General features: G+C 48.1%; 1 protein-coding gene across 10 annotated transcripts in view; it reads left to right on the top strand.

Moving 5' to 3' along the window:
* PHC2 (polyhomeotic homolog 2) overlaps positions 1 to 22,403 on the top strand; it is a 103,134-nt gene that overhangs the window by 58,780 nt on the left and 21,951 nt on the right. For 3 of the 10 annotated variants that reach the window (XM_069479731.1, XM_069479732.1, XM_069479733.1), the window contains 4 exons: positions 1,210 to 1,296; positions 2,416 to 2,728; positions 14,166 to 14,569; positions 14,839 to 15,004. In XM_069479731.1, coding sequence (XP_069335832.1) covers positions 1,210 to 1,296; positions 2,416 to 2,728; positions 14,166 to 14,569; positions 14,839 to 15,004 — 970 coding nt within the window. Of the gene's footprint in view, positions 1 to 1,143; positions 1,297 to 1,533; positions 1,542 to 2,415; positions 2,729 to 13,736; positions 13,745 to 14,165; positions 14,570 to 14,838; positions 15,005 to 19,241; positions 19,521 to 22,403 lie in introns of those variants that run through there. The other 7 variants (XM_069479736.1, XM_069479737.1, XM_069479738.1 and 4 more) reach the window with 6 other exon arrangements.

Here is a 22,403-nt window from a genome sequence, read left to right as displayed (position 1 = left end):
CCTAGAGGCTCTCCTTTGTACCTGTCCCTAAGCGGTGCAGAGGTCCTTAGGAACTTTACAGGTCCCTAAGATTTAGAGGAATTTCCTGAGAAAATAGCAGCACTCTCCCTGGGAGGCAATAACGTATAGCTCCATGTTGGGCCCAGATCTCATACCTCCCATTCTGAAGATTCCTCCCTCGAACCCCTGGACACACCGCCCTGAAGACAATACAGTCCTACTCTTCCTTTTGCCCTTGTGGCCAGATCTTGAACTTTTCTGGTATTGCTCCTGCACTTTTATTCTTGGCTCTGAGTTCATCGTTGGAGGCACATCTGCATTCCCAGGGAATGGCCTCTTTGATGCACAGCATGGAACAGACCTCCATTACCCTAGGGCACCGCACAGCCACCTTGTGACACTGGCCAAATTTGCTTTTGTCCTCCTCTACTCACCAGCTGGGCTCCTGGCACCTGTTTGCCCCTTCTCCAAAGCAAGGCAGCAGAACAGGCACAGGCGCATCACCTGTGTTCTAGGGAAAGCACCTGTCAGGACCCCAGCAAATCTACACTGACGCAGAGCTGGGCTCACACAGAGGTCGAGGTGTCATGCAGAGAACATCACATAACCCGCACCCCTGCAAAACAAGATGCAGACACCAGATTCCCACTGCTCTAGGGGGTCCAGTTCCTCCACTGCTGTTGTCTCTAGCCCCACCCCCCCAATCTAAATTTGGCTAGAAAATGACCAAGAGAACACATCTAATTTGACCCCTTGTGGAGGAGAGTCTTATTCTGACTCAGCCATGGGTTTAAGAGTGTAAGACCTAGAAAACGGTCCTCGGGCGTCTGTCTCAGCCCAAGCTCCCCAGGGTGCTGAGGACATAGTGACTTCAGGGTATCCTGGGAATATCGGTCCCCTCTAGGATGAGCCCCTCAGAGAGGGTTCCGAAGGAGACTTGGCTTTGGTGCAGCCCCAGAGTGGCTCTGTCCGCGACCCCACCCCTTCACTGCCCAGCCTGGGTCAGGACGGTCTCTCCCTTCCTTGCCTTCCTATTTCTCCTTCCCGGGCCTTCCCCATAGCTGCTCCCAGGCCAGACTGTCCTGTCCTGTGGCTGAGCCCACATTGGGCAGGTAAAAGGCGCCTCGTTTCCTGTGATTCCAGGCCCAGCCAGGTAACCTGGTGCAGGTAGCTAGGAGCCTAGGCGGCACTGTTCCTTTGTCCCCTCAGCTCATCTTCACGCCCACGGCCACCGTCGCTACTGTGCAGCCTGAGCTCGGCACTGGCTCCCCCGCCCGGCCCCCCACCCCCGCCCAGGTGAGGATTCCATGCTCGTGGGAGGGCAGGGGGGTGGGCACCACTACACGGGTACTGCTACGGGGGACGGCGCACACCCTGGAGGAGCTCTGAATCTTTGGAGAGGCTGGGACCGTCTAGGAAGGCAGGTGGGAGACAGGACATGCCAGCGCTCCCAGGCTTGCTCTTTCGTCCGTCCAGCGGGATTCAGCTCCTCTTCACCCTGTTTTCTTCCCTCAAACATAGGTTAGGAGCCAGACAGCAGCGTGCCGGGGCTAGCATGATTGCCAGTGATGGGTGGTCAGTGCCACCTTCTGCACCTTACACCATCCCCAGTATAACTCACTGTTTTGTTGCTACTTCGTAAATGGAAATCTAGCTCTGGTCACACATGCTAGCACTGCTAGGAATCGGGAAAAACTGCATGGAAAAAGGACCAAAGATGTGTCCTGGGTACTACCTCTGGGTGGGAGCAGAAGGATGCTAGTGGCTCTGAAGATTCTGTGGGTAGCAGGGAAAGGAGCACCTTCCCGCTCCCATTTCCCGTCCCCAGCTACAGAATGGAGACCCGAGCGGAGAGGGCTTGGTAGCACAGCCTCCATGTGTCCAGCAGAGGGCACCAGGGACCAGGGTGAATAAGACATTGGCTGTCTCGGAAAGGCCTGCTGTTAACCTTATTCTAAGGACAAGATAATCCTTTGCCTGGTGGCCCTGCTGGTCAATTAACTTTCACTTTTGCCCTGCAGGGCCTTTCCTATCGCAGGAAGCCCCATGCTCCACCTGTCTGGGAATTATTTCTGAGTGCTATTTATCCAATCCTGAGAGTTTGGGGAGGGAGGGAGGGTCCCAGGAGGGAGAGGGCCTGGCCTCCCTGCCCCTGCAGTCCCTTCTCAGAAGTCAGTTTCTTCTGCTGATGGATTAAGTCACTAGGAAACTTTCCTGCCCTCTCTAGAAACTCCACCTGCTCCTGGTTCCTCTTTCAACCCCTAACTCATTCTCTCTCCCTTTCTCTCTGATTTTACAATCCACTATCCTGTGCAGCCATTCCTGGGTCCATCCTTAACTCTGTCCTCTCCTGGTTGTGTGTTGGCATTGTTCCTACCCGCATTCTCTGGACTCCCATAGACCCCTCTTTTCCAGGTACAGAACTTGACCCTCCGAACACAGCAGACACCAGCTGCAGCAGCCTCGGGCCCTCCCCCCACTCAGCCTGTCCTGCCCAGCTTGGCTCTGAAACCCACGCCTGGCGGTAGCCAGCCTCTGCCTACCCCATCACAGGGCAGAAACACTGCTCAGGGTTCCCCCGCAGGTGGCAAGCCTGGCATAACTGACAGTGTGATGGAGCCACTCAAGAAAGGAGATGGCAACAGCAGTGTGCCAGGGAGCATGGAGGGCCGGGCTGGGCTCAGCCGGACGGTTCCTGCTGTGGCTACCCATCCCCTCATTGCGCCAGGTAAGGGCTCCAGGAGGAAGGAATCCTAGCCCAGAAAACTCAGGACTATGGGTCAGGAGGAAAACTTCAAGCTTTCCCTTTTCCCATGGACTTGCTAAGATACCAGCCGTATGTCTCTCTCTTCTCTCTCTGTATCTTGAGGTATTCATCAGCTCCTGACTCTGTTTCATGCTTCTAGTCTAACTTTAAGGAAGGAAGCCGTCAGTTGGAATAAACAAGTCCTTCTTCACAATGAGCACAAGGAGGAATCTTGGCATACACAAGCATAGCTTGTAACCTTGAGTGAGTGGGAGGTTGGCAGGGGACTATTCTGAAATTCTCTGAGACTCAGCAAGAAGGACAGGGGCTAGCCAGAAGCCTATAAGAGCCACACAGGGAGACGGGGAAGTGGGAAGTTTATTTTCTCTTCATCCAGCAGACATTTGCTGATTAACGTTTGCCAGTCATGTTGCCAGTTCTGAGTGTGCAGAGATAAATGAGACTTGGGCCCTGCCCTCCAAGGAGGGCACGCTCTAGTCGAGGAGATAGACAAGAACAGTGCAATAGGTTGTGATAGTGCTATATATATCTAAGCTCTGACCATTGTAGGAGTGCAGAGGAGCTATCTAGCCTTCAAGGAAAGGAGCCAAGAAAGGCTTGCCAGTGAGGGTGACACTTGGGAATGAATCTAACAGATAAAAAAAAAATCTAACAGATTACTTCTCAGGCAGGTTCTGTGAAGGGGATGAATCAGTATTCACTGGCTTTCCCTGCCTGCTAAAACTCCCCCAGCACTGCCTATTGTGGGCAATCTTTAATGGGAAAATCTGCCAAGAGCCCTAGAAGCCAGACCTATCTGTCTAGAGAACAAGACCAAGCTGTCATAGCACAGAAATAAATATAGTAGCGGACCACATGGCTTTGCATTAAAGGGAGAATCACCCCATTCACATCCCGAGACAACCACTAACCCTCAGTCCTCATCCAGACCAGTTTACATCCAATATAACCTGCAGTTTTTCCTTGAGAAAGTTTTTACCTAAGGGAGTGTGGAGTTAAAAGAAGGGAGCCAGGTATATAAGCAACTCCATTCGATTCATAAATTCCATTATAGGACTAAGTCCCAGGTACATTGTGGGCACAGATGGCCGACTCATTGCCAGGCAGGAAGGGTCAGAAATGCTGCCCGGCAGGGGAAACCACCCGACAGACAAGGGAGAGAAAGGCATTCCAGACAGAGGCAAGCACAAGCAGGGCATATGAGTTGGGAAGAAACCAAGTTAAAGTCCTTTATTAACCTTCCTGAGGCTCTAGAAATCCCCCAGGGGCATTGGGTCAGCCGCTGCATTCCAGTGGTCACTGCTGAGCTGAGGAAGGCGCCTCCCTGCAGCGGCCTCACTGCCCAGTGCTTCCAGATGTTTCTTTCTCACTGTCTGGCATTGCTTCCCCAGAGACTGGCCCAGCCTCTTCCTTTTACGGAAAAGAAAATGAGGCTCAGAGGGGTAAAGACTAGGGGATCTTCCAGTGTGTCGGTAGCAGCTTGGGCTAGAGCTAGGACCCCAAATTAGCATTTCTCCGAGGTTCTCATTCAACCTACACACCCTAGAGCAACCTCAGGGCCTCAAGACTTCCTGAGAACCCCATTCCTGCTCAGGCCAAAATGTAACCTCTCTCTAAATCTAATCCAGCCCTCTAAATTCTAAGGACTGTTCAAAAGAGAGACCAGTTGTGGGGCTCCTCCTAAGGCCATTAGGCATCTCTGAGTTCTCAAGAAAACTGGACAGAAAGGGGACCGGCCCTTACGGAACATCCATTGTGTGCTGGATAATGTTTTATGCATACCACTTCTCAAACCCTGGAAAGAACCCTGGAAGGTAGGTATTTTTAGCCATTTTACAGATGAGAAAACTGAAACTCAGAGGGCTCACCATGGACTTATTACATACGTCACTCAAGGTCACCTAAGTAGTAAGTGGCAGCAATGGGGTCCAGCGCCATATCTATCTGTCTCAGTCAAACCCTGCGTTCTTTATCATCAAGCCAGATTGCCCTCCCGGGTTCTTACAGGAATTTGGGGCTCCTCAGCCTTTCTTGTTCCTAACCCCAAAGCTCAAAGAATCTGGGGATTCTAAGACTTTGTTTGCAGAGTTTGGTGGGGACCCCATGTAAATGTAAATACCAATGAGTGAGGCCTGAGACTCATAGTCCATGGCTGCAATGCAGTACAGAGCCCAGCGGCTCCACAGAACTTTCTATGGAGCAGCTGTGAGCCGCAGTCCCACAAAGACCCTCTCCCCAGAGACACAAATCAGTAGGCCTTGCATTGTTCCTGCCTCCCACTGTCCAGTCCTATTCTTCCTTTCTCTCCCACCCCTTCCTCTCCCCCTCTCCCACCTCCCACATGGTAGGCAGCTGGGGCAGGTTTAGGAGCAGCAGATCCTCTCAGGGGCTCTGGAACAAAAAGACTGAAATAATTCTTATGACCTGATGGGGAGCAGCCTGGAGTAGCACCTGTCTTGGGCTCCACAGTTCCCCAGGCAGAGGTGACTTCTGGCCTCCTGCCCAGCCAACCCACTGCGAATGAACTGAGGGATTGGGTTGCGGGAGAGAAGAGCATGCTTGTGCCTGTGCGTGTGTGTGTGTGTGCGCGCGTGTGTGTGTGTGTGTGTGTGTGAGAGAGAGAGAGAGAGAGAGCGCGCGAGCCCTGAGAGAGAGCATTTTTTTGTTTGTTATTGGAGCATTTTTTGAGCTGGCTGGCTGAATGCTCCCAGGGAAAGTAACCAGTGGAGACTTGTTGGGGGTGGGGGCGGTATAGCAGAGAGGAATGTGTTCTCCTGGGGGCTGTTTCCCCCCAGAGCAGGCAAACCCTCCAGTCCCAGCTGGGACTGCTCCCACTGACAGCTGTTTGGGGGCAAAGCCCCTCCCCCATGGCAAGCTCCCTGCTGCTCCTGGCTTCTGTCACCTTGGCAACCAGCTTCTTTAGGCTCTGCAAATAGAAAAGGTCCCTTATGCCTAGAAAAGGGGTGGGGGGGCAGGTGGGGGAGGGGAGTAAGGGGCGGAGAGTGGAACCTAAGAGGTTGGGCTTTGGAGGGGAAGGCAAAAGGTCTGGCTTTGCCCTTCTCAGTGACATGAGGACTGAACAACGGAGGGCAGAAGAGGGCAGGCAGCAAGGGTCCCATGGGCCTGGCCTCCAGGGAAGCCGAGTCCTAAGGGAGCTGGGCCACAGCTCCAAATAGGAGGCTTGTTCTTGGAGTCCTCATTCTAGTGGATAAACTCCAGGCTTTGGGTGCACACTCAGGCCCAAAGGTGAGGAGAAAGTTGCTGTCCGGGAGGGAGATGCTGTGATGAAAGGGAGATGTCGGGTCATTGAAAATCCTGGGCCCTTTTCACCCAGTTGGGCGTCCAGATGCCAGGTCTTTGTTCTGTATCCTCCACCCGAATCAGGTCTCAGCTGAGGGGAGAGAATTCTCTGTTGGGAAGGCCTGCCACATAGCTGCTTTGTTTTAACACAGAGGGTGTTTTGTGTCAGGGAGCAGTGATTTCTGTCTATTGGCTGGATAATTGGATGCTGTTGATTCTAGGATTCTTGGGTACCATATTTCCCTCCCAAATAGCCACCCAACTGTGGAGTAAACACACTTTTACTTAGAGGATCCAATAAAAACCAAAGCATACAGGTGGTCCTGGTCCTGTAATCTAACTGGAAAGAAAAATTTCCAACAGTTTTCATATTAAAATCACGGAACTAGCCAAGGTCATTTCAACTATCCCCTGTAGGACCAAATTAGATTACTAAGAATCTCTTCTTAAATTCAGGGGGAAAAAAATCCATAGGATATAGATGATCAGTGGAGGAATTTTATATTTTGCTTAACATCCTTCACTGCATGTGCGTGGTGCGTGCCTGTGAAAGGGAGGGAGAGCGCAGGGAGAAAGCTGACTGCGATACACAAGGGGACTTGGAATTGTCGAGCATTTCTTCTTTCCTGAAATCCATCACCCTAGGCTTCTATTACACTGTTGCCCTGGGTGTGCCAGCTAATCATAATAGTTACCAATTAATGAACAACCAGGTTCCAGGAACTGTACTAAGTGCTTTACCTACATATCTCATTTAATTCTAACAGTGATTATTCCATTTCACAAATGAAAGAGATACGGCTCAGACAGAGTTATTAACTGTCATCCCCAAATAGTTTTTCTCTGTCTCTTTAATTGTTCAGTTCAGCACAACAAATATTCATTTAGCACCTATTCTGTGCCATACATCGTGCTGAGCACTTGGTGGGGGGGCTATAGAGAGGAACCAGAGTTTAAATTCTAGTAGGGGGTATGGAAATTTGAGTTGTGCTTTGAAAAATGAGTACGTTTCAAAAATGGACCAGAAGGAGGATTATCTCAGCTGGCACTGGGAAGCACCTAAGCCCAGAGCGGCCACGTGCGCATGTGGCCATCTGTGCGTGTGGGTGGGACCTGTTCCTCCTTCCCTTGCCCCACTGCCATCAGCTGTAGGTCTTCCAAGAGACTCGGCCCCTTTGTGCTTCACTCCTAGAGGAGCTTGTCTGTTCATACCTTTCAGACACCCATCACCTGTCCTGTCTGCCAGTGACCTCTCAATATGTGTCCATCCCTGTCCTTGTCTCCTCTCCCCGTAGATTTCCAGCTGTCCATAGGATATTCCTACTTGGATATCACCCTACCTGCAGGCAAGTTTTTTTTTTTTTTTTTAATTTGGAGAATTCATAAATAAAAACAAAAACCCTGAAGTCTTTCTCTACGGAAAGGTCCCCTTTTCCCAGTTTCCAGGCCACTGTCCACATGGGGTCTTCCTACACCCCAGTCTCACAGAGTTATTCTGAGTTCAGTTTCCTTCGGCAGGAAGGCAGAGTGTTAGAATGGGAAAAGCATGGGCTTCGGAGTTAACCTGATTTCAGACCCCAGTTTCGTCACTTACTAGTTTAATGACCATAATCAAGCCATTTAATCTCCATAAACCTCAATTTCCTCATCTATAAAACAGAGGTGATTACATTTCCCACAGGCTGTGGGGTTGGGTGAGATGGCCTGCGAAAGGAGCAGCACAGAGTAAGCTCAGGACAGACGTCTGTTCCGTCTCCCTCCTATTCCCACCTTCCGTCACCACCCAGCTTATCACCAGCTGATCGCCAGGTTCTGATGATACTTCCTCTGCACTGACTTCCTGCTTTGCTCAGGCCTGCTGACTGCAGGAGGCTTAACTGATCTCCAGGGCATCCTACTCACGCTGCTAGAATTACCTTCCTCAGAGACTGCGTTAGTTCTTTCTTGTTTAAGAAGCTTCACTGTGTCTTTATTTCCTACTTGATTGTTGGAATCAATGCCTAGTCTGTAGTAAGGGATCACTAAGTAGCATGGTAATCACTTCTGGTAGACTGACTCCTGACTCCTGTGGGACCTTCAGGACCCTCCCCACATTGCCTGCTGCACCACTGTGATTGCTCAGGGCTTCCTCCTGCAGACCCTCTGTTACTGCCAAGCAAATACGCTCTTGTTTCTTCTCCCCCACTCCTACCCCCTGTGACTTACTTGGCCCATGATATAGCTCTTACCTCCCCTCCTCCTGGCATAACAGCTCATTTTGTTATCCATCCCTCCAAGATGACCTCCAAAGCTCTCAACAGCCTGCAACTAATACTCCTAGACTTACTGTAGTACTTTGTGCTTTCTGACTTGTGTTACTCACTCAGCCATCTGCATCTTTGAGCATTTGATACATGCAAAGCACCACACCTCACCTGTCAAATGAAGTCAATTTGTCCTTAACCTATGACATTGTAGAAGTCACTGGAAACTACTCTCAGTTCTTGCTTATAAAATAAAAACATTGCTCGATTGCCTCATAGGCTTATTGTTAGAAATAAATGAGATTCAAATTATAAAAAATTATTTGATTAGTTCAAAGCAACATACAAATAACAGATAATATTTTAAGAATAGCTACCATTTACTAGAATCTACTAGGTGCCAGGCAGTGAGCAAAGGCAGTGAACCTCTTTGTGGTTTAGACAAATACTCCATTTGATACTAACAGCTACCCTATGTGGTATGTATCACCATTTACAGAACAGGAAGTCAAGATCCGGAGAGGTTAAGCAATTTATCTAAGGTTGCACAGCCTATATTAGGTGGCAGAGTTAAGATTCAATCCCAGATCTGCCTGACTCTAAAACTCCTGGCTTTAATCACTTATGCTGAACTGCTATCCTCTGCCAAGGGCAGAGTAGGGACAAAGATGCAAATACCAATTTCTTTTTTAGTGCTCCAAGCTGCTTAGCTAACAATCCTGCAAACAGTGGGTATTTGGGAGTTTTGCAAGAGGGCTGCAGAGCAGGCCTGAAGACTTTAAGGCATATACACACCACCATAGACTGTCCCTGCCGTTGGTAACCCTGTTTTTGTAACCTAGTTTCCTCTTACAGGGAAACTTCCTTTAGCTCTATAGCCCCTCAAACTCCTCCTGACCCTAAGCCTGGAGGGAATGCATCACGGAAAATTCATGTGGTTCTTGCTTTAGGTTTTTCTAAAAAGAGCTTCCTTGTCTATTTATGTGTATGTGACGCTCTGACCTTGAGTCAACCTCAGTCTAAGTTACTTCCTGAAGTCTGATCACTCAAGACGTCTTTGGAAATGAGCAGCTTCTTGAAGGCGCTAGCATAATTTATTTTTAAGAAGTGGGGATTGCTAATGTTGCCCCGGCTGGCAGTGAATTCCTGGGCTCAAGGGATCCTCTCATCCTCAACATCCCAATAGCATCATTTAGACCCAACCTAAAACTGCCTCATCTTCTGACTTCTCTCCCTTAGATATCCTGGGCTTCAACTGTATAGGATTCCTGTGGTGCATTCAGGGATCCGCAGGATTTTATGCCTCTGAGTCTTCTGATATGCTGTTCCTTTTGTTATCTTCCCAACTCTGAATCATGTTAAACACTTACTTCCCCTGGGAAACCTTCTCTGCTTTCCTTTTAAAGCTGAAGCCCTTTTCTGTGTTCTTCATATCATATCATAACACTTACCAAACTATGCTGAGACTATCTACTGTCTGTCTCTTTTGCTAGACTGTAATCTATTCTAGGGACCATGTTTTATTTTATTTTAGGTTTCTTGAGACAGAGTCTCTCTCTGTTGCCCAGGCTTGAGTGACCTGGCGTCAGCCTAGCTCACAGCAACCTCAAACTCCTGGGCTCAAGCAATCCTTCTGCCTCAGCCTCCCAAGTAGCTGGGACTACAGGCATGTGCCACCATGCCCAGCTAATTTTTTCTATATATTTTTAGTTTTTTGGCTAATTTCTTTCTATTTTTAGTAGAGATGGAGTCTTGCTCTTGCTCAGGCTAGTCTTGAACTCCTGAGCTCAAACGATCCACCCACCTCCGCCTCCCAGAGTGCTAGGATTACAGGCATGAGCCACCGCACCTGCCCTAGGAACCATGTTTTAGCCAGTACCAAGTATAGTGCTTGGTCTTTAGTAGATGCTTAATAAATATTTGTTGAGTGTATGAATGGTTGAAAGTATTTACTATATTTTCACTTGACTTTCTAAATCTCAAATACTAATGGTTAGTAAAAAGATATGCCATTCCTCTCCCATAGGCATCCTCCTCCTGCCTATAGTCCAGGTAGCTCCAAACTTGAGTCAGTTACAGTGGACTCCTAGGAAAATGAGTGTACGAGCAGGCCTGCAGCCTGTGGCTGGCACACTTGCAGTTCCCAGAGACTATGGAGCAAGAGTCCTAGCATTTCTAGGACAGTGAGCTATCTCCTGCACACTTGAAGCCTTGAGAACGAGTTCTGTCGGACAAATAAGTCCCACAAATGGATTCCCACCATGTTGTCGTTCATTCAGCAATATTGATTGAGCATAGGTATTTTGGAAGAAACAAATGAATCACATAAATTCCACCTACTAAATGATATAAGTCATTTACTGAAATAACTGTGAGATAAGTATTATCCTCACCCGCATTTTAAAGATGATGACACAGAGAGGTCAAGTAACTCACCCAGTGTCACACAGCTGGTAAGCAGCAGATTCAAACCCAAGCATTTTGATTCAAGAGCCCACATCCGACTGCTGGCACCTGTCTCTCTGAGGGAAGCGCAAAGCAGAAAACCCTCACTGGCAGCTCAGAGAGAGGGAGGAGTCCCATCAGCCTTAAGGGTCAGGGAATGATGACTAGACTTTGATGTGCAGCACCCTAGAGAGTATGAGAAAAGGCATAAACTCTGTACAGTGAACAGTAAAGATTGCTTGGATCAAAGAAATAATACAAATTAAAAGTTTAGTTTATGTTGTAAAGAAGTCTTGAATGCCAGGGACTTCAGAAAACTGTAGACAAAAGAAAGTCCCTGGTTGTTTTTAGGCAGAAATAAGATCTGTGCACGAGGAAGATTCATTTGCATTCTATCTACAAGATGAATTATAGCAAGAAAAAACTGGAATCAGGAAGACCAGTTAGAAAGTCATTGCAATACCCGATACAAAAGGATTTTTTGACCCGGGATAATGCTGGAGTTAAATTATGGTCTTTGCTTTTTATTAACCTCAACAGGTTAAAGATTTACACTCCCCCCCATACCTTGGGGTCTTTGATCTATGAACTTATTTAAGCCTTATGAGCTTTATTTCCAGCTGTGGTGCATACTGGCCTCATTTGTGCTAAAAAGATTGCCTTCCATTTTCCATGAGCAGTGCAGGGTGTGGGAGAGGCTGGGCTAGGAGGGAAAGCGCAGGAATAGAGGCCCAAGCCAGCAGTTCCCTTGCCCAACTTAGGGCCAAAGAAATGTGTGTTTCCTCTAACTGTACTCTTTATGCTCTATAGTTTTAGAACCTTTTTCCTCTCTAACCTTCTTTTTTCTACCTTACAAATCCTGAACTTTAAACTATTTTCCTACTACAGCCACCCCATCAAATTGTAGAACTGCAAGAGACTTGTGTGATCACCTAGCACAACTCTCTTGTTTCACAGATAAAACTCTGAAGCCCTGAGAAGGAAGAGCACCTTGTCTCGGGCCACATAGCCAGCGAGTGGTGGGTCATGCCACCGATCGTCTTAGTGCCCCTGACCTGGACCAGCTCCAGCTCCCACCTCAAAGGGGCAGCTTCTAGAATGAGTCTGTTCCAGGTGCAGGAATCCATGATTTTGTATCAAGGGAGAAAAAGGTTTGGTTGCGTTTTCAGTGACAATACCCATCATCTGCAAAGCATCTGGGCTGCTGGAGCCTAGTAAGGCACCACATGGCATCTGCAGTGTCTCTCTAGTGCCTTATCAGCAGTTTTCTCAAGAATGCCTGATTGTAAAGTTTGCCTGATTAACAATCTCTGCCTGGTGGTTAAACTCTGAGCTATTTGCTGTGGGATTAGGAGACAAGGGTTAGATTGGGGTCAGGGACAATTTATAATCACCAAATGCCTGCTGGCAATTTCCACAGCGGTTCCACCATCACCTCAAACCCAGCATCCTTCCCTCAACACCATACTGGTGTCCAGATTTCTCTGTCCTATCATCCAGTATCACCCAAACTAAGACCTGCAGGCCATGCGCATTCCCTCTCTCTGACTACCACAGCAATCACCAAGGGCCATTTGTTTTTCCTTTGTAACACCTCTTGTTTCTGTCCTTTCCTTCCCATGCCTGTTACAATTCTGCTTGGAATTCCTTGTCGAGCTGTGGTGAGATAGTTAGAAACTTGCATGTACATAGACAAAATTCAAGGAAGAAGGTACCTCGCCTGGCTCAGTTTGAAATCTGCTTACTTTGCATCTATATCATCATAGGTTCCTTTAAAAATGTTAGCTCAGAACCCAGGATTTGCCTTTATCTTTATTGTTTGTGAGGCTTTGGTCCTAAAAACCATTTGTGAGCGTCCAGCCGTGGCCCTCTGTGCATCTGCATGGCACAGCCTCTTTCTGCTGGCTCTTCGGCCGAGGGAGTCTCTGTGGAAGGCAGTTTTTAGGCAGGACAGATTCATGCTCTCATCCTAAACTAGCCCGATGCCACTAGACAGAGAGTGATCTGCGTGAAGACAATCTCTGAGCCGAATTTCCTGAGTCCTTATCATTTACAAGGCACAAGCTAGATGCTGAAGGAATTACTAAAAAATACAAGAATCCTCACCTCAAAGAGTTACCCTGATTAAAATAGAAGAAGAAAAAGCTAGCAACACGTGGCAAATAAATTCTAGATCAGGACAAGAAGTTTATTTACTAATTGTAAATAAACTCATCTACTGTCAGGCACTTAGGTTCTGAATAAAGAGATACGTGATAGTTTCTGACCATAAGGGGTTCATGTTTCAGAAGGGAAGATTGATAAGAAACAATTATAACCCACCTTGATAAGCATTATTATGACAGAGGTAAACCCAGGATACTTGAAAACCTAAACCAAGACTGAAATAATACTTATAATTAGAAATGAATGAGCATGACTTTATGCCAGGCACTGTGCTATACACATTATGTCATTTTTTTCTCTTGTTTTAGTTTAGTTTTTAGTGTTTTACAGACAGGGTCTCACTCTGTCACTCAGGCTGGAGTGCAGTGGTACAATCATAGCTCACTGCAGCCTTGAACTCCTGGGCTCAAGCGATCCTCCCACCTCTGCCTCCCAAGTAGCTGGGATGACAGGCGCATGCCACGACACACGGCTAATTTTTAAATCTTTTTTGTAGAGATGAGGTCTCGCTATGTTGCCCAGGCTGGTCTCAAGCTCCTGGCCTTAAGCCATTGTACTGCCTCAGCCTCTCAAAACTCTAGGCATTTTTTCTTATTTTATTCTCACGGTTTTTTCTTATTTCATCCTTACGACAACTTTCTAGGTAGAAACTATAATTATTTCCAATTTTTAGATTAGGAATCTGAGGCCCAGAGAGTAGCTAGTCCCAGGTCCTGCAGGATATGACAAAAGGAACTGGCAGTCCAGCCCTGGTCTGCCTGATGCCAGGGTCTGAGGACTGGTGTGTCTACTAGCTCTTCCTGGGGAAGGCCTAGCACAGCCAGCACCTGGATAAGGACCAGCCACACAGCCAGGCTGGGCAGTGGAGAGCTTGCAGATATTGCAGACATGGAAAACAGCGAGTGAAGGGCATGGCAGAGATAGAGAACGTGGCACACTTAGAATCCAGTGCTGCTCTGAACAGCTGGAACAGCCCAAGAAGCCTTCACAGAGGAGATGCGTTTGAATGGAGCTTTGAGGGACAGTCCAAAGAGCCCAGTGTGTTAGCATAGGAGGAAAGCAAGAAGAGAGAGCTGGGCCATGGCAATGAGCAAGCCAGGCTCTAGGTGAAGGTTGAAAGGAATGAAAGCAAGAGATAATGAGTTTGGGAAGCCATTTTCATTTGGGTGTGGGAAGGGCACAGGTGGGGGACAGCAGAAGATGAGGTCAAGCCATGCTGTCTAACCTGGCCTTTCCCCCTTCAGCTTATGCTCAGCTGCAGCCACACCAGCTCCTCCCACAGCCATCGTCAAAGCACCTGCAGCCCCAATTTGTGATCCAGCAACAGCAACAGCCACAGCAGCAGCAGCAGTCACGGCCTGTGCTCCAAGCCCAGTCCCAAGCCCAGCTCGCCTCTGTCCCTCCCAGTGTGGCCCTCCAGCCCAGCTCAGAAGCCCATGCCATGCCACTAGGCCCAGTTACGCCTGCCCTGCCACTCCAGTGCCCCACTGCCAATCTGCACAAGACTGGCGGCAGTCAGCAGGGTCACCTTCCCACACCAGATGCTGGGCCTCAGAATGGACATCCCGAGGGCGTGTCCCACACCCCTCCACGCAGGTTCCAGCACACCTCAGCCGTCATCTTACAGCTGCAGCCTGCTTCACCGGTGGTGAGTAAGCTGATCCCAACGTCCAGGGAGCAAATGGGGAGGCCACAGCTCAGGCAATCCCACAGGCCCCGCTGAGCTGTGTTTCTGGGTAGGGTGAGTGTTGAAGTCATCACTGGGTATTCTAAGAAAGGAGAGGGCTCTCCCTAATTTGGGGGTGACTGAATCTTAAAGTCCTTTCCTGCTACCCAAGCTCCACGGAAACAAGGAAAGATCCAAAAATGTGGAAGCAGTTTATGAGAAGACCATCTCTCTGTCCTGTACTTTGACAGCCCCAGCAGTGCACCCCTGATGACTGGAAGGAAGTGGCATCTGGGGAGAAGAGTGTACCTGAGACTCGGTCTGGCCCATCACCACATCAGCAAGCCATTGTCACTGCCATGCCCGGTGGCCTGCCTGTACCCAAGAGCCCCAACATCCAGCAGTCCCCAGCTCATGGTATGAAGCGTAGCGGGGCACTTGGGGAAGGGAGAAGTCGATCTTCCTTGCCCTCCCCTGGCATACTTCGCTTGGGCATGTAGAATGGGAAGGTAAACTATTGCAAGCCCAAGAAGGAAGCTGGGTGGGTGGAAACAGAGGAGGGAAATGAGAAAATGAACCAGGGATAGAGAAAGGGGACCCAGAAGATACAAAAGGGTAGAGAAAGAAAAGGAGAGTTGAAAGTTCTAGAGCCAGACTCCGAGCCTACCTGTCATTGGTATCAGGTGTATCTGCATATACAAGTGCCACGCTGAGAGTTGAGGCAGGTGTCCAGTTGTCACAATTCTCTGCTTCCTTTAGTATGAGAGGGAGTTCTTAAAATTGGAAATATGCCAAGATGGCTACTATATCTCAAAAATAAGGGAAATGCCTAGGGGGAGCTTGAAGGGGATTCAGCGTGAGCTCAGCTCACAGAAAGCAGCTTTGCAGGCACCATGCTCAGCTCTGCGATCCCCATCTGTCTGTGAGGGCTCAGCTGCAAGTGGACTTCTCCATGGCTGGGGATTCAGGAGACCCTGCTGGAGCCCTTCGCCCTCACGGGAGAGTCCCAGCAGTACCTCCGCCTTCTGCGGTGATGTATTTGCTCTCCTTTCCCTCTCTGCCAGTCTGCACAGCAATCTTGGCCCAGATCTCAGTGACGCTCTGAGCCATGGACTGCCTGCGACGCAGGGAGGCAGTTCCAGTCATTATGCTAAGTGTGTGCTGGGAGTGGGGGTGGGGAGAACCAAGAGAAAAAGAGTTTGGAAATTGAAGGAGAAATGAGAAGAAAAATACTCTGGGACAAGGTAGAGCAAAAAGGTTATAATTTGTTCTATAAGAAATGGGGGATGGAATCAAGGAAAAGGAAAGCAAAAGAATATGAAGAAAGAATAGTAGAAAAATTAAAAGATGGGAAAGAGGTCATCTATTCTCTGTTTGCACAGTTGCAATAATGATAAGGTTCATCATTTTGAAAAGCAGCCCATTCTGTTGTAGAATTGCTCTAATTCTCAGAAAGGTGCTCTTCAAATTAAGTCAAAACCTGCTGTCATGGAACTTGCCACCATTGGTTGTGATTCTTTCTTGTGAATTGTATAGAGTTCATCTCATACAGTGTTTGTAGACAGTTGCCATGTCTCTTACCTCTCCCTCCCATTAAAAAAAAAGAATATCTCCAGGCTAAGTATCTGAGACTTTTTTCATTTTTTATTGATACCTATGATATGTTAAGACCTCCATTCCCACCATTCTGATCATGCTTGTCTAGCCACATTCTACCTTTTTTTTTTAATTGTGATCCTCAAAATTAAGCACATTAATTTCAAATATAAAAAGCCACTAGTCTTTTAAGCCTGTTTAAGGGACAAGACTGTTTCCTAGATCCATATGGTACGGTAGGGAGGAACTAAAATTTGTTGAACACCTGCTGTGTGCCAGGTACTATTCCAAGTCCTTTACTCATTCATGACAACCCTGAGAGATAAGTATTATTATCTCCATCATTCAGAGGAGGAAACAAAAGCCAGAAGGGACTCCAGGCCACACAGCTGTGAAAGGGCAGCGCCATGATTCTGGTTCCTAGTGTAGTACCCTTCCTTCACCTTCCTCCATCAGGGCAGTGCACCTTGGGCCCCACGTTAACTCCTCCGCCTCCATGCAGGCAATGATGCAGTTGGTTCACGGGGAATCACTGAAATTCCAGAGGATGGGTTTTGCTTTTGTTTCTCAGGTCTCTTTTTATATGAAACTGCTATCATGCCAGGTCTCCTCAGTCTCAAACTTGTGCAATTTATAGCTTGAGCCAAAATATAATTAATGACATTAGTTAAATATTGTCTTGTGAATTTAGCCCATAGTTCCAGCCTAGCAAAAAAATAGTAATAGTTATATTTCCTCATTTAATCCTGACAATAACCCTCTGAGGTAGGAACTTTTATTATCCCTATTTTAAAGATAAGAAAGCCGAGGCACAGAAAGAATAAGTGATGGGGCAGGAATCTTTTATATCTGAATTATGTTATTCATTATACTAACTCCTCTGCTTCACTTTGCCATTTGTAAATTAAATAGCATGTTTTCTTCATCTTTTACCAATTTGCTGATAGAAGTATTGTATAGGACTCGACTGAGGATTCATGCCATGTTTCCAGGTTGGTGGTAATCAACATTTTTTGTTCACGTATTTGTTATCCAGCAACCTCTAAATGAACTGACATTTGCTTATCTTTCTCCTCCATAAAGCTCTTAAAAATCTCTTTCTGAAATCTAATCAAGGTGACATACCCATAACAAGCATCCTGCTCTTGAGGTCCTATCTCATGAGAGAAGTAAGCTTTACACAGTGGAAACAACTGTCAACTACCCAAGACTTAAATATTTATCCATTCTATATATGTTTGAATTCCTGTTCCATGCAAAGCACTGTGGGAATGGGAGGTAATATGTAGAGAAACAAGGTCTGCTCTGTACCCTACCTTCAAGGAGGTTAAGTTCTGATGGAAAAGATAAAAAATGCACAGGAAGAAAAAAATTACAATAAAAACTAAAATGCAATAAATGCCACAGAGGGATTTTAGATAAATGCTTTAAAAGTTGCAAACAGGGAAAAGTTACTGCCAACTAGAGATTATCAAGATAGATTTCAGGAAGGAAGTGACATTGTTCTAGAGCAGGGATTGGCAAACTATAGCCCAAGGGCCAAAACCATCACATTGCCAGTATTTGTACAGCTTATAAGCTAATAATGATTTTTACATTTAAATTTTTTTTTAAAAAAATCAAAAGAATACTATTTTGTGATACATGAAAATTATATGAAATTCAAATTTAAGTGTTCATAGATAAAGTTCTATTGGAACACAACCGCACTTACTCATGTACATGTTGGCTGTGGTTGCTTTCATACTACAATAGCAGAGTTGAGTAATTGTAACAAACCATATGGCCTGCAAAGTCTAAAATATCTACTCTTTGGTCCTTTACAGAAAGAGTTTGCCAACTGCTGCTCTTGGGCCTAGACCTTGAAGGGCAGGTAGGACCTGGACATGCAAAGTTGGGGGACAAGCATTCCAGGAAGGGCTAGTGGAAATTAGGTAGGGAGGTAGAAAAGTGTTGACACGGTTGAGGAATAGAGAGAAATTGCCTGTTCAATCCTGTGTTAACTTAGTTTATAAAACAAAATGTAAGGTAAGAAATGCAGAGGCAGAGAAGGGAAGGGATTGTGAATATTAATAAAAAAGGATTTGAAAATTTTAAAAATAGTAAAAGGGAAAGAAAGGAAATGGGGAAAAGAGAAAGGATGAGAAGTAAACATCCAGGGAATATAAAATAAATGTAAAACGTGGGCACAAAGAAAATGAGCTGAGGCCTAAGGGGAGAAAGGCAGGGAGAGGAAAGAGAAAACGAATATGAAGGCTAAGGAAGGCAAGAACATGCAGGAACGCTGGGAATAAAGAGACATCAAGAATTGAGAGAGAAATTTGTCGTCCATCCAGCAGCTCTCTGCTGCGTAAAGCTCCCAGGGGTGAGAATTGTGCGCCTCACTAGACGTCTTTTGTACTCCCACAGCTCCTAGCATGTTAACTGAATGGATATGCTTCATTAGGGCGACTCAGGTTAAACCAGTGCGTTTTTGGGAAGACAACCAACATTTATTGGGCTCCAACTGTGTGCCAGGCACTGCAGGCGATTTGTATCTACTTCCTCAGTTAACCTTCACAGTAAGCCCAAAGCTGTTTATGGAGGTTTGACTGGGTCACTCCGGTCATTACTTCACCTCTGTTCCTTGGTTCCCAGTGGGGAGGATAATGACTACGGCAGGGTTATTGTGGACAATAAGGGAAAGAGTGTGGGCTCGCAGGGCTTGGCACACATTAAGCACTCAATAACTGGTGGCCGCTATTATTGTCATGATCGCCTCCAAGGCCCCACAGGGAGTGAACTGTCCGGGCGGGAATCACAGTCCACCCCGCCAAGGGGGACTTTCGCGGGGGCTAGGGCAGCAGTCCTCGTGGCGCGCCGCTCGCCTGTCCAAACCGAAACCCGGGTCCCTAACGCGCCTTCCGGAGGCCGCGGGGCGGGGCGCGGCGCACAAAGGAAGCGCGCGGCCCGCGTCCGCGCCGGCTCCGCCCCGCCCCGCCCCGCCCCGCGCCGGCCCCGCCCCGGCCCGCGCCCCGCCCCCGGCGGAGGCGGCCGCGGGAGCCGTCCCGGACGCGCCGCATTGTCTCCGCGGCGGCTGCAGCCCTCTAGCGCCCGCCGCGCGCGCGCAATCCCGGCCGCCGCCCGCGCCCCCGCCCCGGCCTCGCGCCCCCGCCGCCTTTGTTGACGCCGGCCAGGCCGGTGCGGTCGGATGCGCCGCGGCAGCCCCGGGCCCCGGCTCGGAGGCTCCCGGCGGAGAGGAGGCGGCCCGCCCGGGCCCGGGACCCCGCGCGAGGCGGCGCCCGGCCGAGGGGCTGCGTAGGCCCCGCCCGGCCAGGCCCAGCCGGGCCCTGGACAGGTCAGTGCCGGGGCGGGGGAGGGGTTCTCGCCAGGAGGGAGGCCCGGGGCCGCGCTGGTCGCACTGGAAACCGGGCAACGCCCTCCGGTGCCCCTCGCGGCCCGGGCCTACTCGGCTGCCAGGCCGTGCCAGCCGCGGCTCTCGCCCTCTCGGCGCCTGGGAGGTGCCCTGCTCCTCTGCCTCCCCCGCCTGGGGACCCTGCCCGCCCCGCACCCCGTGGAAGCCGTTGTGTCAACCTCGGCGTGCCGCACGCTTCCGTGTGTCCTCGTCCCTGCTCTGAGTCCCCGCACACCCCCGCCCTAACACGTCGCCGTCCTCCCCGGGAGGGCGATTTCCCCGAGATGGACGGTCCGTTTAGGGGCAAGACTGCTGGCTTCTGCTGTGGTTTATCGGTGGTGGACTACCTAGCTTGGTAGGCGCCTGCGGCTTCGCTGGACAGTTTTGTTTTTAATCTAGTTCAGTCTCACGAGGTTTTTAATTGGATGGAAAGGGACAAGCTGTTCTGTCCTCTCTTCCATTTTTAGAAGAGCCTTTTCTCTCCTTCCTGTGCCAAATGAAGGTATACTATATTTGTTGCCTCTCTACATTAAAATCAAGATTTGTGAGATCCTCTATTTAAATTGAAATCCACAGAGAGGGAAATAATTTGTCAGGTTGCAAACCAGTGGTGAAGCTACGATCTGATCTAGCTCCTGGACTCCTGTGGTTTTGGATACCAGTTTGTGCCAGTGGTACCCCCACCCTCCCAACCTTCAGCTTCCCACTCTCACCCTGGCCTTTGATACCTGGACAGATTTCACTAACATACTTTCAGTTTTGATCAACTTTACTTTCCTTCCTACTACATACTTGAAATATTTACTTTCCTGTGCTGTCTACAGAGCATACTCCTTTCTTTTTCCTTGCTTTACAAATCAATGACAGCTTTCCCTTCAGATATCTCCTGTCTTTGATCCTTAATCCCCTCTCCATTAGCATATTGAGCCCAGAGAGTCCCTTGTGAAATAAGCTACCGACCTAAATCCATCACATGTCCCCAATTTTTCTAGGACAGCCCCAATTTAAACTATTCCATCCCATTGTTTATCAGCCCAAGTGTCTTGATTTTTGTTTTAGAAAATAATGTCAGTTTAACTGGATGCGACCCTACCGACTTGGCCTTTTCCAGCCATTTGGCTCTTGGGCATGACTGGGTAATCCAATTATCATTCACCTGGGATTTTTCTTCCCCTCCTGAGTCAACCCAAATGTTGGAACTGCCGGGATTTCTAGGTCAGCATGAACGTTACAGGCTAATGAGGCAAGGAAATTCCTTCTTGTTCTTGTATTTCAGCCCCCTCCACCACATTTTTTATTCTAGTACAGGACAAAACAGACCTGTGGCGGAGCCTGTTGATTAGAGTTTAGATTTAGGTCACAAGGGATGGGGGGCTTCACATGATTTTGACTCTAGAATAGAAAGAAGGTACCTTACTATGTTGATTATAGGGCAAGAGATTCTGTCTTGAATCTTAAGATACCAGCACAGCTAAGTAGTTTTGGTTTCATTTGGTTAGACTTAACACACCTTCATTAGCTTTCTGCTTTATGTACCCTACTGCCCTAAACACTGGAGAACATAGAAGTGATTTTAACACATAGTCCCCAACATCTGGATCTGTGTTTGGGAATATTCACACTTTTGAATCAGCTGATAAATAGTGTTTTCCACTGGTGATTTCTGCACCTAAGTTCCAGCCCCTGCAAGGCGGGAACCATGGCTTCTGGCTTGGCTCACTCACAAGGGCAGGCTTGTTCCGCAGAGGGTCTGGCAGATGGGGAGTGGTGCTCTTTTGGCACCTGCCCTTTCCAGGCACTCTTCATCACACGAGCTCTGCCTCTCAGCCCACCCAAGATCTGTTTCTAGGCACGTCCATATACACAAGGAAGAATAGATGCCTTTTTTCTCTAGCCTTAATCTTGAGAAAGTGGGTAGTTTCTTAGACTACTCTTCTGTTGTTCTTGAGTTGGTTTCTCAGTTGTCCAACTGCATTTTCATGAGCAATCTCTCGTTTTCACCCCCTTCACCTTCTCAACTGTTCTTTACTTGACATGTGGCACATAGGTGCTTAGTAAGTGTTGGTGTTTCATCATGTACCCAACTCTCAGCCCTTTCCACTTCCCTTCCAGTTCCTGGGTTAATTTTTAATTTACCTTTGTCAAGCACACTCCATATATATTATTTCCACTTCCCTCAAAGTAAAGAGGAAACTCCAGCCCCTCTTCCGTCTGTCTCAGTAATGATTCTGCTTCCTGTAGTCTCTTCAGTCACTGTTTCTCTGCATTCTCTGCATCCTTCAGGGAGGGATAACCTCTTACAAAGGTGGTGTTTTTGCCTCTGCAGACTTATCTCCTCTGTCACTGACTCCTCATCTAAGCTGATTGACCCTGAGATTTCTCTTCCTGTCATCACCAAGACCCCTTCCCCCAGCTCTGCCTGTTACTTGCTCTGGCTCAGCCCCAGAATCCACTCTTTTTCAGACCACATCCTTTTTCCTGCGTTACTCATTTCCTGTCTCAGATACTTTGGATCCCTTGATTCTGATCTTTCAAAGGGAGAGGGAATAAATAAGAGAAGAGGAATAAAGGGATAGAGATCTTCTAAAATTGAACTCTTCTTGCCTCTGGCCTTGCAGGTTCTTACATAGGTTGTCCCCCTCCCTAGGTTTTTTTATTTAAGGAAACACACACATAAAATGATTACTATCTCAGAATTAGGAACCTCTACCAGTGTGCTCATGAATTTCTTTTTATCTCTATTTTTTTCTGTTCTGAACATATAAGGAGGATTACTTGACTGCCTTAAACTGACTCTTCTGTAAGTCTCTGTCTCGCTTAGGCTGT

Source organism: Eulemur rufifrons, chromosome 8, assembly GCF_041146395.1.
Source record: "Eulemur rufifrons isolate Redbay chromosome 8, OSU_ERuf_1, whole genome shotgun sequence".
Taxonomy (NCBI): domain Eukaryota; kingdom Metazoa; phylum Chordata; class Mammalia; order Primates; family Lemuridae; genus Eulemur; species Eulemur rufifrons.
This window is presented reverse-complemented; position numbering and strand designations above follow the sequence as displayed.